At 39.3% G+C, this 14,671-nt stretch overlaps 1 protein-coding gene across 1 annotated transcript; it reads right to left on the bottom strand.

Annotated features, from left to right (window-relative positions):
* Nucleotides 1-3,674: 3,674 nt before the first annotated feature.
* Nucleotides 3,675-14,248, bottom strand: DDX18 (DEAD-box helicase 18). Its single transcript, XM_010407118.3, has 14 exons — nt 14,131-14,248; nt 13,844-14,032; nt 12,696-12,830; nt 12,045-12,180; nt 11,631-11,731; nt 11,332-11,531; nt 11,130-11,244; nt 10,138-10,277; nt 9,772-9,933; nt 8,683-8,835; nt 7,901-8,014; nt 7,383-7,439; nt 6,225-6,402; nt 3,675-5,592 (listed from the first exon to the last, which is right to left on the bottom strand). The coding sequence occupies exons 1-14, from the start codon at nt 14,246-14,248 to the stop codon at nt 5,450-5,452; spliced, it is 1,941 nt and encodes a 646-aa protein (XP_010405420.2). The 3' UTR covers nt 3,675-5,449.
* Nucleotides 14,249-14,671: the final 423 nt, after the last annotated feature.

Genomic DNA, 14,671 nt, shown 5'->3' with positions numbered 1-14,671 from the left:
CCAAGGGCTTGGACATGGACAATAGAATTGACAGTGAATACAAGAGAATGTCATCTTTCCATTTGGATGTTTGGCGCTTTGTGGGCTGAGAAGTCGGAGGGATGCAAAACACAAAAGGGTGGAAAATAGGCATCTCCTGTAAGTCTAATTACTTCACATCTTCTTTGCACCCGTTCTCACTTTTCCCTATTCACCTGAGAATTGATGAGAAAAGGACTTGTGACAGAGGTGAGGAATTGCAAAACGTGTTTCTTAGTCCTCATCACTTTACCAAACATCACTTCAGGACTCTCTTTAACTGAATCTTTTCAGACTCAGTCTTGTCGTAATACGTTTTTCTGTAAGTCTGAAAGTTCTTAACTTGTCTTAACCCTCGCTGCATCCTTGTAATTCCTGTCTATGCTCCCCGTTGCTCAGCTGTGCTGAGGAGGTGTCTGTCCTCCCCACAGAGCAGTTGCCCAGGCCAGCTTTGTTACAGCGCCCTGTTTCCAAGCACTGCCGAGGACAGCATGCAGCTTAGGAACAGCTCTGGAGGATGATGATTCATCCAGATAACAGAATTTCAACCCATGAAGTGATGCTGTATTTTTATAGCAAATATATATAATTTAATGTTACATTGTCCCGAAGTTTGGTTTTATCTTTTAGAGAGAGATTATTTTTAGATCATTATAAAGGGAGTACACTGAACTTGAATGTCTTTGCTTATATTCCATTTTTTGTTTTAGATCCAAAAGTACTATGAAAGCTTCTAGCAGATGCACTTTTATTCCATTCTCTTTAATAGAAAACCAGCTTCCTTTCTAAAGCATTTTTTAGAAAAGTCAGTTATATAAATCCTCCAATTAATTTGAGAAATACATAGAAAATTTCAGCTCAAGACAAAAAACAAACCTTCCAAAGTCCTTTGACAGCTGGTTCCATACTTTTATGATTGAAAATGTGATGGAGAATCTAGATGTCACATAAATGCCTGCTAGTATTGATTTTATTAATAATAATAACATTCATAGGTGATTGCCAATGCTCATAGAAGAGCCCAGAAAGCCCTAGGTGGCTCAACATCTTCACCTGACAGCCAAAATAGAGGAGAGTTTGGAAGTTTTGTAACTGTTTTACAGGATTTTGCAGAGCCTACAATTTTCCTTTTTTTTTAATTTTAAATTCTGACCAACTGGGAAAAAATAGTAGATGGTTATGTTTTTCAGTGTTGCAGCTTACAAAAGTGTTTGGGAAGATGGACTACTATTGGAGAGTATGCTAAGGTTTTGGGGACTTTTTTTGAAAAGTGAATGCAGTTCTTAAGCTGGATGACACCTATATAGCAAAGTGCATGTGGTTCTAGACAGGACCCCAATTTTCCATTTCTCTTCTCTTCTTCTAATGGGATCTTCCCTCTAGCTCTCCTCACAACTCCTTATCAAAAGTTTATTGTGGTGGCTAAGAGGAGCAAAAAAAGTGTAATCTCTTCCCCAAGCAGCTGTGCAATAAAGAGATTTGACAGAAGCAACATCATGGTATTTACGACTTTGATGCAAGCGAGCAGATTTTTTAGCAGCTAAGAGCATTCCAGTTCAAGAGGGTGGATTCTTATTGTCAGGGCTCAACATCTTCTATAAATCTAAAAGCATTGGACAAACGAAAGCCTCAGAAAGTGTTGCATGAATTCTCCTGTCAGCTAAAGTCCCAAGAAAATCAAGCTAACAGCAAAAGCCAGGAGCAGTGATAGACTTTATTCTGTATGCCTAGCCCCTTGATTATAGGCTTCTTTCAGCATTACTTTAGTTTGAAAAAAACCCAAACCAAACCATCAACTCACCTTTCAAGGGCTAATGATGGTTCTTTACTGGCTCTTTTCAGTGCTCTGTAAAGTTTTGGGCAGTTGAAGTACCTGGACAATGATCTCCTAAACAGGGCAATGGTAGAGCTAAAACCAAAAGTCACAGACCTGTGCAGTATCCTGTCAGCACCCTCTCTTCCTCTACTAAAATGTTACTTTTTAAAATCACATAGTCCTTTTCACCCTTCCTGTGAGAGCTTGCTTTCCCTGAGTCTCAGGTCACTGGCTCGAAAGCAAATCATCTGGGTATCTAAAGCTTTGGTAGCTTACTTAAATTGAGTCATCAAATCATACATCAAACAAAAAGGCTAATTACTGCCAAAATATAAACATACTTCTTATTTACAGCAGACCTCGGTAGATAATACCTTACCCAGTCCTCAACTATTCTTGCTCTACAGTGTCAATAAAGGTGCCCTCCACCTGTGACATTCACCCTGAAAAAATTTGATGGCAACACTTTCTGACCAGCATTGTGCTTGTCTATAACTCGGCAGCTTTATGGCACAGGAAACTTGGATCATGACAAGATTTTTCATGATTATGAGCAGTAACTTGGCGGCAGAGTTCTCCTTTATGGGCCTGTTCCAAGAACTGTCAAAAACATCTCCCAGTCCAAGCAGGACAGTTTTGATCACCCCCTTAAGTGGTTTAAAGAGTCCAATTTCTTTGTCAAGGTTCTCAGAGGAAGAAAGCAATTTCTCAAGGCACACAATATTAGTCCCCAACCGATCGGTCAGTGTTATGAGACAAGCCTTGAGAGCCTGATGGCTGAGGTCTATTAACTGCTCACAAGATTGATGACAGGGGAAGCTGCAAAGGAAACGTTAGATTTCCAATCAGTTTGACAATCTTTTGCACTTCTTGCAATGCCAGTGGAATAGATGCTGCCCAATACGCAGATATTTCATCAGAAACTATTTGTCATTTATGATTTCATAAACAAAGCAAAGGTAATTGCATCTGCACAAGACAGGAAGCTTTTAATTCCCACTTAGTCTCAGGTCATGAATTTCTCTTCCACTTAATCAGGAAATTAGAGCTGACTAGGTAGCTACTACAGGCAAGGTGCACCCATTGCACATCTACATTTAAGTAACAGTATTAACTTTTTTTCTTCAGTGTAAGCTACTATTACTCTAGAGCAATACCATCCAGTCTATCTCCTAGGTAAGATTGTTTCAAAGATTTCCTCCTATTAGAAAATTCAGAAATTAAGAAAAACCAAACCAAATATCATAGGGAGGAGTTGTGCAGGCTCTTGCCAAGCCCTGTTTTGTCAGTTTTCCATGTATCAGACTTTAGAAGCTGACAGTGCCTCAGCTCTTCCAAAGAAAAAATTAGGTGAAGCCGGAGTATTGAAACTGCTGGGAAAGCAGTTAGCCTGCTGTTCCCAAAACAGTGACCGGCAGAAGCAGCTCTCTGTGAGACAGGCCTTTGCCTATATAGAGAAGTGGCAGCAATTTTGATGCACTTTTAAGCCCAACCAGTCCTGGCCATGAGCACATGGTCAGAAAGGTGGTCACTGACTCCACATCCCAGCTCTTTTCCTGTTCCAAACAAATACTCCATACCACTGCAGCCACTGCTTGTGCCCACATAACCACACTCTGATCTTCACAGTGGTTTACTGCAGCTCTGCTTACCTCTCTTTCCAAGTAATTAATTTTGCAGTTCATCTAATGAGTCCCTCAGTGTTTCTTTTGCTTTAATGAAATTTAATTCCCATACAGTAACTGCACAGCTGGCAGGTATAAACAGAAGCCTTAAACTGTATGATGATGTAGATCTGAGAGACAACTCCTAAGATGTGCTGTTAATAAAGACATGAGAATTACTTTGACATCTATTATTTATAAATTTATAAGAAAACCCAGAATCAAAGATTAGAACTCAATGAGACAAGCATCATGTTTAGCACTGTTTACCCTTCAGAGGAGATTTTGCTATTTCATTGCAAGCTTAGAAGCACAAGACATTCAAATTCTAGTAACGAAATTATTGTGACATTAAAACTCTTGAAAAGCCCACTAGGGTCTAAAGTCAGCCATTTCATAAAAGAGGGAAAACCAGGCAATGCTCAGTTCTGAATGGTGGAAGCACTGGCAACAGAATGGTCCTATTATTTCTCCCCCCCTGCAAACGATCTGGTTTCTCCAAGGATGAAAAGAAAGTTCACTGATTTTTTTTTAAATACTTCAATGCATGTATCAGTTTTAAATCTAACATGCTACTTTAGAAGACCTAAGAAATAACATTCCAATTTATATATATATTTATATATATAATTACTTATGCAATTGTATTCGTAACTGCTCCTGGGTTACATTTTAAATATACATCAAAAGCTGTTTTACTGTAATTGCATGTGGCCCACATTTCTGGATGCTGTGACATTTTAGTCTTTCACTGATGCATGAACACTTTTTAAACACTTCCCACCACCACTGTAGCCCCATAAGAGCAGTTACCTACTGCTTCAATGGCAGAGAGATGGAAATAATATATGTAATACAATTACTCTCTTACCCAACCTGTGTATTCTTCTTGTGCTGAAGTCTCCACATTTTTCCTGTCTGTGATGTGTATTCCTCCCTCTTCCAGTTCAGTCTTTCACATTCTTCCTTCAAAATACCCTTCTAGTATATTTACACCCCATTTCACTGTTTCTTTTATTGAGTCTCTCCACCCCCTCAGTCCTGTGGCAGTATCTTTGACTTTGCCCATCACTGATCTGGTGTATTAAAACCAAAAAGCAATACACTTTTGCAATGTACAAGATACAATTGCAGAACTTCTTACTTCATCAAGGTTATGGAGCATCTTAGAAAACACTGCCTGGGTTGAGTGCTTCAATTTATGTCATCTGCTTTCCTTAATTCTTTGCCAAATACACTAGACATCACTAGATGAATAAATTCAGATTTAAACTGAGTGTGATGGAAAACCAAATATTTTTGTCAGAGTGCTCCCATTATATCACAACATTAAACCAGTATTAATAATGTCCCATAATGGTGTAAGAGATGTTTTTTATTTTGGACACTGTACTTGTTATACAGATACCATGGCTGAAATTAATCACAAGCTCATACAGCCTTAATTATTCATCCATGGTTCAGTTCTAAAGGAATCTTCCTATATTCTTCAGCATTATTTGATGGCCAGAGTAGAGTTCTGTAGCATTAAAATCCCTTGCAATTATTCATGTGAGCAAAACCTTTTTATCTCACAATGTCCTTATGATGTCCACTCTAACAATTTTCAGAGGTATGCATAGAAAGAAGGGTAAATGTAAAGCAAATTCTTCTATAAAACCTAAAAGTATTCTCCCTTTCTTTAATAAAAATCTCTGTAGTATTGACTTAAGGTAATTTAAATGATCTTCTTCCTTACAAGTATGGCAAAACTAGCTGCCCATATTCTCCTTTAGCCTCAGTTCCAAAGAGTCTTCCTGAAGTGAAAAATAAAAGATGTTCCAAGAAAAAAAAAAAAATCCTTAAAGAGACCTAAAAATGTGAAAGGAGCTGTTTAAATTGGCAGCAGCTGCCAGATGGTTTTGATCAAGGTAGGCTATCCCAAGGCCCCAAGGCATTTCAGTGACCATAATTAACGAGAAAACTGCCGATTGTCAGATTTCTTGCTGATGTGCTTGAAGATTTTCGCTTTGTGGACGTTCTTTGATTTCTGGTAGCCAAATCCCCCACCTCCACCTCTTTTCTGTAGTCTTCTGCCATGGTTGCTGTTCACATCTGAAATTTTATTGGTTAAAGAACTTTAAAAGGAGTAATTTGAAATATTGCATTTGGGTTTAGTAAGGGTTATTGACATGAGAAAAAATAGTTACACAAAAAGCTGAGCTGCCTAATTACAGAGAAACCCAGAACTTTGTGCCTGTGGTTCTAAATACTCCTCCAGCTGTCCAATTAAAGGGTCCAAAGTACTACTGCTTCAAATTCCATCCACTGTCAGGTTTGACAGTAATTTAGATACAGTCTTCTATTTCCTGCTCTTGCCCCTCTATGTCAATATTCCATGACTACAAAACTTAAGCAAGCAGATTTCAATGAAAATAATTTTCCATGGAGGAGAACAATACTTCAGAATATGTGTGCATTCCAGAATCTGCCCAAGAGCAACTGAAGCCTGTATAGCATGGACATGTGCTAAACTAGATTTTGTAGGCAATTTTGCAGTTATAATGTCTGCAATATTTACATTTCCTTTGATAAAGTACTGCTGGAGCATGATTCATTTTTATGATTAATAGCAAAAAACCCCAACCCCCATAACAAAACAGCAGAATTTGAGGTACCATAGGAATTTAGCAATGAACATTTATAATGCAGAAATTCAGCTTTGAACCACTGCAGTAAAAGGATACTGAGGTCAACAAACGGAGGAACTTTAAAACCAAACGAAAGGCTGACTTTGGGAAGATCCAAGTTGTTGACATCATAGATCTGCTTCAGAGAGTGGGAGTCGTAAGCTCTGATGTAAGCTTTGTATGCCTCCTGGGCTGACTTGTGAAGGAAGTAGTTCTTCTCTATCAGTTTTTCCAGCTGGTGAGGGGAAAAAACCCCATAAGAGACATAAACAATCACAGCTGTTAAAAGGCTCTAAATTATATTTAAAAGATTATTTACTGTGTGAGTGGCAATGACATTCACTCTTTGCTTCAGCAAAACTGCCCTGTGACATCAACCTGCACATACAGGTGTAAAAATGCTTTTATAAACAAGGAGAAGGACAAAAGAGCCTGAAACTGAATTACAGTACAGTACAGTACAAAGTCGCAGCAACATGAAAATTTACAGAAATATTAAACTGGGTTGTCCCAAACAAGTGAATCAAGAAGGACATGAAACCATGTGCATGAGAATTTCCAGCCTGACATCTGAACTGTGGGATTCCATGCAATTCTGTGCACAGTCTGATCTATTGTGGTGAAAATGTGTTGTGAAACCAGCACTATTAATTCTAAACCAAAATGCAGGTACACCAATGTAGACTGAGACATTTTATTTGATGTGGGCCCAATTCCCAGTACTCATTAGATCCCAGTGTCTCATTTGATGTTTAACATACATTAATTCAGCATACTAAAAATAAGCTACATTAGGCGTCATTTCTTCCTGATTATACTTAATTAGGAACCTCTCTCTGTAAGGACTGTCTTCACTGCTTCTTGCACCTGTTATTTTAAATTCCAGTTACTGAAAAGAAACTTTACAGAGCTCTTATCAAAAGAATGATTCACAGAGGTAATCAACAATAGAAATTCACATCTTCAGAATTATCTATGCTATTCCACTCAACTCTGTGCTCCTTGGCTATTTTTGTAGCAGAGCAGCACTGAAGAGGTTTAGCTGATGCTGAGTTTTATTAACACCATCTAATTAAAAATACACATGGACTATTTACTTACATTCCTAAACAAGCACACATATTTGTGACCTGCAGTCATTATAGACTGTAACATTCTCCATGTAAATTATAATAAAGATAATCAAAGCATTTGAAGTATAAAGCCATGTCATACCTGAGACTGGATGTCCGAAATTTTTGACCAAGAAAACTCAAATTCACTTAGTGGTACCTTAAAAATAAAAGAAGAAATGAAGTATCAAAATTATTTACACTGTGTAAATACAGTGAATGTGTTTAAGACCAAGGACAAATAGAAAACAACCTGCTAGATAACAGATTTTTTTTAATACCACAGCTGTATCTGTAAAGTGCCTTTACATCAATATGACAGTATTATCACTTCCTTTAAGCTAGAGTAATAGAGACACTCAGTATGACACCATTTTTTTACCACTTTTGTTTTAGAAGTTAAACCACTTTAGTCACAAGTCACAAAACAAGTCCATAAGGAGAGCAACCAAGAAACTCTTGTGCAGTTCTATTAAAATGATTACCTTTAGAAGAAGGCTGTGCTTCTTCTGGAATTAAACAAAACGAAACTGAGCTTTGAAAAAACAAACCAAACCACCAGGTTTTGCCTTTAAAAACCAGATGCACAGTAAAAAAACATAAATGTAGACAGAAGTTTACCCTGGCTTGTTTTAGGTAACGAAGAAAGCCCAATTCTTCTGGTCGTAAAATGAGCAGAGCGTGTCCTCTACCATTTATTCCTCTGGCAGTCCTACCAACACGATGGATATATTCCTTTTGGAAAGAGTAACAAGCAACAAGGTCAGGCCGTCTCAATAAGCAACAAAAAATACACCAAAGTGAACCTCAATATAATGTAATGCATCATTCATTTGGTAAGACTTTTTCTTGGCACTGACAATGGATGAGGGAAAGCAAGCGCTGAAGGTGCAAAGCAACATCAGGCTGAGACAGAGCCCCTGACTGAAGTATTTTATCTTTCACTGAAGAAAAAAATCTTAGTCTGCTGTAACTGAAATTTAAATCTTGATTTTGCTCTATGTGTCAAAACTTCTGAGTTTTTTGAATTTTGCTTGTTTACAGTAGACATTTATTCAAATAAGAATATTATCTTTAAACAAAAAGCAAATTTCAACTGGAAAAGCTCTGGCATGCATTTGTAAACTCACACTCCTCTTGAGAAGTGTTTTGTTGTTTAGCTGATTAGATTTTAATTTCACAGCACAAACAATATTTTAAAAAGCAATTCTTAAGAAGGCAACAAAGGTCTTGGCTAGGAACAGCATTTCCTAGGAGCTGGTGAAGGAGGTGAAAGAAAGCAGCAGCTGGATATGACTATGGCTGAATCCTGACCTCTGTCAAGCAGCAGTTCCAGCTTTTCTCTGCAACTCAGTTTGTAGATTGATTTCTTGCTGTGACTCTTGTCTGCTTCCTTAACTTACCTTTGGATCATCTGGAGGGTCATACTGGACAATCCAGTCAACCTCAGGAATATCCAATCCTCTGGCAGCTACGTCAGTGCACAGCAGTATTCCAGACTCGGCATTACAGAACTGGAAAAACGTTGTAGTACGTTTGGTCTGTTTCTGCTTCCCCTAAAAGTAAACAAACACACTGGGGATGACATAGCAACTAAAAAAATTATTTGAGACATCTTTCCAAATCGTGGTCTTGTACAGACCAAGCAGGACTATTTTGCAGTGAAGAAACAAAGAAAAAAATAAATGGCACAGGGTTACATGAAGTGGCATCTCTCAGAGGTTACCCTGTATCTCCCAAAATATTAAAAATTGAATAAACATTCCTCTCATGAGGACAACATGTATGTTTCAAGTTCAGAAAAAGGACATTTGCAAGTCTAGCAATATGTTAAGACAGATCACAGGTTAAAAAAGCAAGCAACCAAACAAAACAGATACTTGTCACAGTTCTATTGAAGAATAGCAAAAAATGTCCCCCCAAAACAAAATACAAAAGGACATCTGTGGTTAGTTGTAACTACTACTGTGGTTAGTAGTAGTTCGATAGACTTTCAGTCAATTCTTTGTTCTAAACTATGCATTTTGTGGTTGGTTTTGACAAAAAATTTACAATATTCGTCCAAATGGTAAGAATTGGCATAGTAAATCCAGACATCACCCTGACCTTAGGAAAAGCAACAAACACTTCAGGGATCAGAGATCTTGGATTTCTCTGAGAAGAGCTTTGCTCCACATATTGAGTTTCAGTGCTTGTGAAAGGCAACCCCTTGGAAGAAAACAGCAATGTTGCTAGATACAGAGCATAAATTAATATCAATGTTCAGCCCTGGTTCAAAAAATAGCAAGTCTGATTACTGAAGTGTTGTTATTACATAATCTTTGCTTTATCTCCATTCTCTACAGACTAATCAAGACCATGATCAGTTTTGTGAGCAGGGTGTCTTGCTTATTAGAAACTGGACTGAAACAAACAAGGTAAATGTAAACTCAGTAAGAGTTAACAGGTACTATCAGATTAATTAAAAATAAATCAATGAATAAGACACTTACATGAATGGCCAAAACAGGCAGATCAATGTAGTTGAGTAATTCATAGTGGTACTTCACTGACATACATGAAGAAAAAAATACCATCAGTTTCTTCTTCCGGTTCTTCTTGAGGAATGTGAAGAGCAAAAGGAATCTTTTTTCAGATGGACACACTACATAGCCCTGCAAAATTTTTAAACATTGTTAAATAAAAGTAGTAAGGAGCAAACTTCTGTTTCAGTAACACAATTACATCAGGAAAAGATTACTTTGTGAAAAAACCCCACACCAAATAATTAAACAGTGAAATACATCTGAAGCATCCCAAGGAAAAACCACACAGGGCTTGGTGTTCACAAAACACACCCACTAACATTTGTGTCTTACCTGTTCAAGACCATCTACTGTTGCTGTCTCCTTGTTATCATCAACCCCAACATACAGTGGCTCTTTCTTCAGAGAGATCTTTGCCAGGTCTTCAACCTTTCTGGTTTGTGTGGCAGAGAAAAGCATCGTCTGTCTGCACTCTGCAAAAACATTGGAAAGACAGCCTCACGTTTTAAAGAAGAATTTAAATAGCGAGTCCATAAAATCTCTAACTGCAAACCTTCCTGGACAAGTCCTCTACATTTTTTCAATTCTAATTCAAACATAGTGCTACTGACAAAGGGCTGTAGTTGTATTATGGGGTGTACACCATGTTTATTTCAGCTGTCCCCACCCTCAAAATCCTAACAGCTATCAAAACACAGTACTCTCTCTCTGTAAAAATGTTAATACTCAGCTGCAATCCAATTTAGACACAAAACAATGACTTAAACAGAGACCAACATTGTATTTCTAACTATAAATTATTATCTGTGAATACTGTAATATTTTTGTTTAAGAAAAACAACTCTGAGATTGTGTTTAATGCATCAATTACAAGGAATAGCTGAATGAAAAATTAGGAAAAGAAAAATTTAAGGTAAATACTTAAACTTCTTTAAAATACTGGTCTTGGAGGTATGAAAAAATATCGAACTGCAAGTCAAAGACCTTTTTCCTTATATTTAAACCTTATTAGGAAATAATGAATTCCAGGAAACACACAGGCAGAGAAAAATGAATGAGAAAATGTAGATGTTAAACTAAAAGGATTTTATATGAACAGAATTGTATCTCTAAAGAGTGTATGAAAACTCTGTTCTTCAGACAAATTATGCTGAACAAGTAATATATGCTGGGTAGCAGAAAAAAGGGACAGAGTAAGACAACCACTACGAAGTTCATTTACAGAACTATAAAAATTAATGACTTCTCTTATAATAATTGAGTCAGAAAGAAGACATCATGTTAGTCAAGTGATTTCCAGGAAAGATAGATTTTTTTTTTCTTACTTGGTAAAAGTTTTATGATCTGTTTCATTTCTTCTTCAAATCCAACCTCCAAGATTCGATCTGCCTCATCAATTACCAAACACTGCAAGTTCTTGTACATGAAACCTGGAGTGTTCTAGAAGATTAACAAATTCACAGTGAGACAGGCAAAAGAGTTTTATTATGTTTTAATAACCAGATTAGACATCAATATTGTATCTACCTGCATATGATCCAGCAGTCTTCCTGGTGTTGCTACAATGATGTTGATTCCATTTCCAAGCTTCTGTGCTTCTGCTGATCTGTTACTGCCCCCCATTATCAGACCATAGGTGTGAACATGATGATTCATAAGTTCTTTAAGAACTCCGTAGGTTTGCATAGCCAGCTCTCGAGTAGGAGAAAGAATAATAACACCTGTTCCTAAAAATACATCAATCAGACAGGAGTCAGTTACAACTCATACAACCCTCTAAATGGCTGCACTACAGTAAAATCCAGCTGTGAAACAAAGAGCCTTACCATTCCTCGGCATAAATTTCAGCTTGTAGATGAGCTCTATTGCAGGAATGAGAAACGCAAGTGTTTTTCCACTGCCTGTTTTTGCAGCTGCTAAAATATCCCTGCAAGCAGCAATGTCAGAAAAAGAAGTATTTAGTTGACCATATAGATAAAGAGAAAAGAACAATCCCACTCTGATCAATGCTGACAATGTAAAAACCTAACATGGCTTAGAGAAGACCAGTGGAGCTGGTACTAAGAGCCTGCTGGCAGATGCAGGTCACAACAATCGGTCAGTGAAAGGCTGGATTGTGGAGGTCTTTTCCAACATTAACAATTCCATGATTCAATTCTATGATTCATGTGTGTAGCTTGCCAGCAAAATTTACAAAACATCTGGGGTCATTAGAGTGATTAAAAAGCCCTATTTCTTACCTGCCTTCCAGAAGTGGCTTAATACTTTTATGCTGAATTTCGGTCATGTGTGTAAACCCCATGTCATTTATGCCTTTCAATGTATTCTCACTGACAGAACCAGCCAGGGAAGCAAAAGAATTGTCTTCAAAAGCACCTGAAGGGGAAAATGAAAAATATTTAATCTTATTTCTTCAATTTCATCTGCCATCTGAGATTAACCAGTTCAAATTGACCTATATGAAAAAATCAAAGGACATTTTCTTATCACAAGCTACCATAAAATCCAAAGAATTGGCAAAATACTCTATTAATGAGTTCATAAGAAAACTACACAGAGTTAATAAGAATGAAGATGAATGTATTGCTGCTTCTGCCAAATTTACTAATTCTACATCTCCAGCTTGCTCTTCATGGATTTCTTCCTTTACAGATAAGCATGTGTGTATATAGGTTTAAAAACCACTTTCACTAGTAATTTTAGGACCAACAGGTGTGTACATAATGCAAATTTCCAAGAACAGTAACTGGGTTACTGTACAGCTGCCAGTGTCACATCATGTATTCAAACACCTGACTTGCAAAGCTCATTTGAAAACTGCAATTTGCTCTGGAAGAAATGTGTTAGGCCATGGGATTTTGCACATGCATGAAAAAGAGAACACAAGGTACCTGTTACACCTAGTGGTAAACTGGGCACTTCATCCTCCTCCTCTTCCACTTCTTTCTCTCCTGAGTCCTGCTTATCTCCATCTTCTACCTCTGCAGATTCATCTTCTTCAGTTTTTGCTTTTTTGGCTTCTGTATCTGGAGTGTTATTTTACAGAAGACAGGTCAGTTAGAAATATCATGGTTATGGTTAATAATATGGAAATATTATGGTCATGGTTATCATAAAACATTGTTCCACAGAATGAATTTCCTTTAGTCTGTAAACCACGTACAAAGATCACAATTTTCAATGGGGTGGAAGGGGGCTGGAGGAGAGGCAAAGTTTCTATGGAATTTTCTGAGGCACAGAGCAAAAAATCCCCAAGTTCCTTCCACACAGCCTGCTTCGCATAGTGAAACAATGTAGCTTGATGTATGTCATGTGAGATTTTGAGTGGAAACAAGATAAACTGTCCTTAAATGAGTTACAAAATTCTTTCCCATCTGCAATACAGACACTAAATTTCCCCCACCATTTGTGCTCAGGATATGTAAAATGTTGCATTTTAGGTACCTGAATCCTCAGAGAGGAAAGCAACCTCTTCACTGGCATAACCATGGTGAGTGTCACAAAAATCAAATACAGTTTGGAAGCTTCTATTCCTCATGTATGTCTGTATATGTATCTATAAGAATATATGTAAAAAATATATGGAAATCTAGCAATATTTGTGAAGCGCTATTTTTTTTTGTAGTTTTCCAGTATACTTCAGTTTTGTAACATATTGATGTTGCCAAACGCTGGACATGTTGGAAAAAGCTGTATTGGCTCCACAGCCAGGCACAGAGAGCACCCATCTGCCAGAGCTCTACCCTGAAACACAGGGCAGGTATTTGAATAATAAACAAGAAAAACATCCAATCAATGTTAGAAAGCAGAATCTTATGAAACAATTAAATTGGCTGCTAGTATGAATTAAGAATTCAAATATCATAGCTGGAATGAAAGAGGTAAAGCTTTAGACCTCAGGGACTTTAAGCGCACACCTGACCGGCACATGGCACTTCAAAGTTCCCCCGACGCGGCGGGAACCCAAAGGAGGCGCTTTTCGGGTCTCCCAGACTAACTCAGCCCTGGGAGACACGCTGTATTTGCTAACAACACGCACCATCTCCTCCATTGGCCACCGCTTTCCTCTTTTTCTTCTTCTTTTTCTTCTTTTCCCCGCTGCGGGGTCCGGCTGCCTCCGCAGACTCTGCGCCCTCCTCGACCGCCGCATCCACCTCTGGGACCGCCGCCTCCTCCACCTCCTCCTCCTCCGGGGGTCCCTGGGAGGCCGCCTCGCTGGGCGGGGGTACTGCACGGCGGAGAGACAGAGGGGAAAGAACACAAAGTCAGCGACAGCTCCGCCAGCGCTCTGCCGGGGAGAGGCTCCGCGGCACCGCCCGCCCGTACCTGCCCCCTGGGCCGCCTGCAGCTTCAGGTTGCGCTGCCGCAGCTTCAGGTTGCGCTTGTGGATCTTCCTGCGGAGCAGCCGCATGGGCAGGTTGCTGGCAGCCGCCGGCACCGCCATCGCGGCAGCGGCGGCGGGAACTCCGCGCTCCCGGCACACGTGGGGAGGCCGCGTCCGGGAGCCGCCGGAAGCGCCGCCCGCGGGGCCTCACGGGCGCCCGGCAGCGCCCTCTGGGGGCACGGCGGAGGCAGCGCCGCGCGGGGCCCGGCCCCGGTCTCGGCCGCGGAGGGGGAACACGCCCCAGGTTTCCCTGAGAGGAGGGGCTCGGCGTGTCCCACACAAACCACCCGCAGCCTCCTCTAACGCCCCTCTGCCCGGTGGTGCTGCCTCCACCCATGGTTACAAGTGTTCAGCGGGAGAAAGAGACAGAATGAAAGAATCAGTTAGGTTGGAAAAGAGCTCTAAGATCATCGAGTCCCACCTATGACCGAAATCACCATGTCGACTACCCCACAGCACTGAGTGCCACGACCAGTCTTTGTT

The sequence above is a fragment of the Corvus cornix genome, chromosome 7 (genome assembly GCF_000738735.6).
Source record: "Corvus cornix cornix isolate S_Up_H32 chromosome 7, ASM73873v5, whole genome shotgun sequence".
NCBI classification, from domain to species: Eukaryota; Metazoa; Chordata; class Aves; order Passeriformes; family Corvidae; genus Corvus; species Corvus cornix.
Note: the sequence above shows the minus strand (reverse complement) of the source record. Positions and strands in the feature narration are given on the sequence as shown.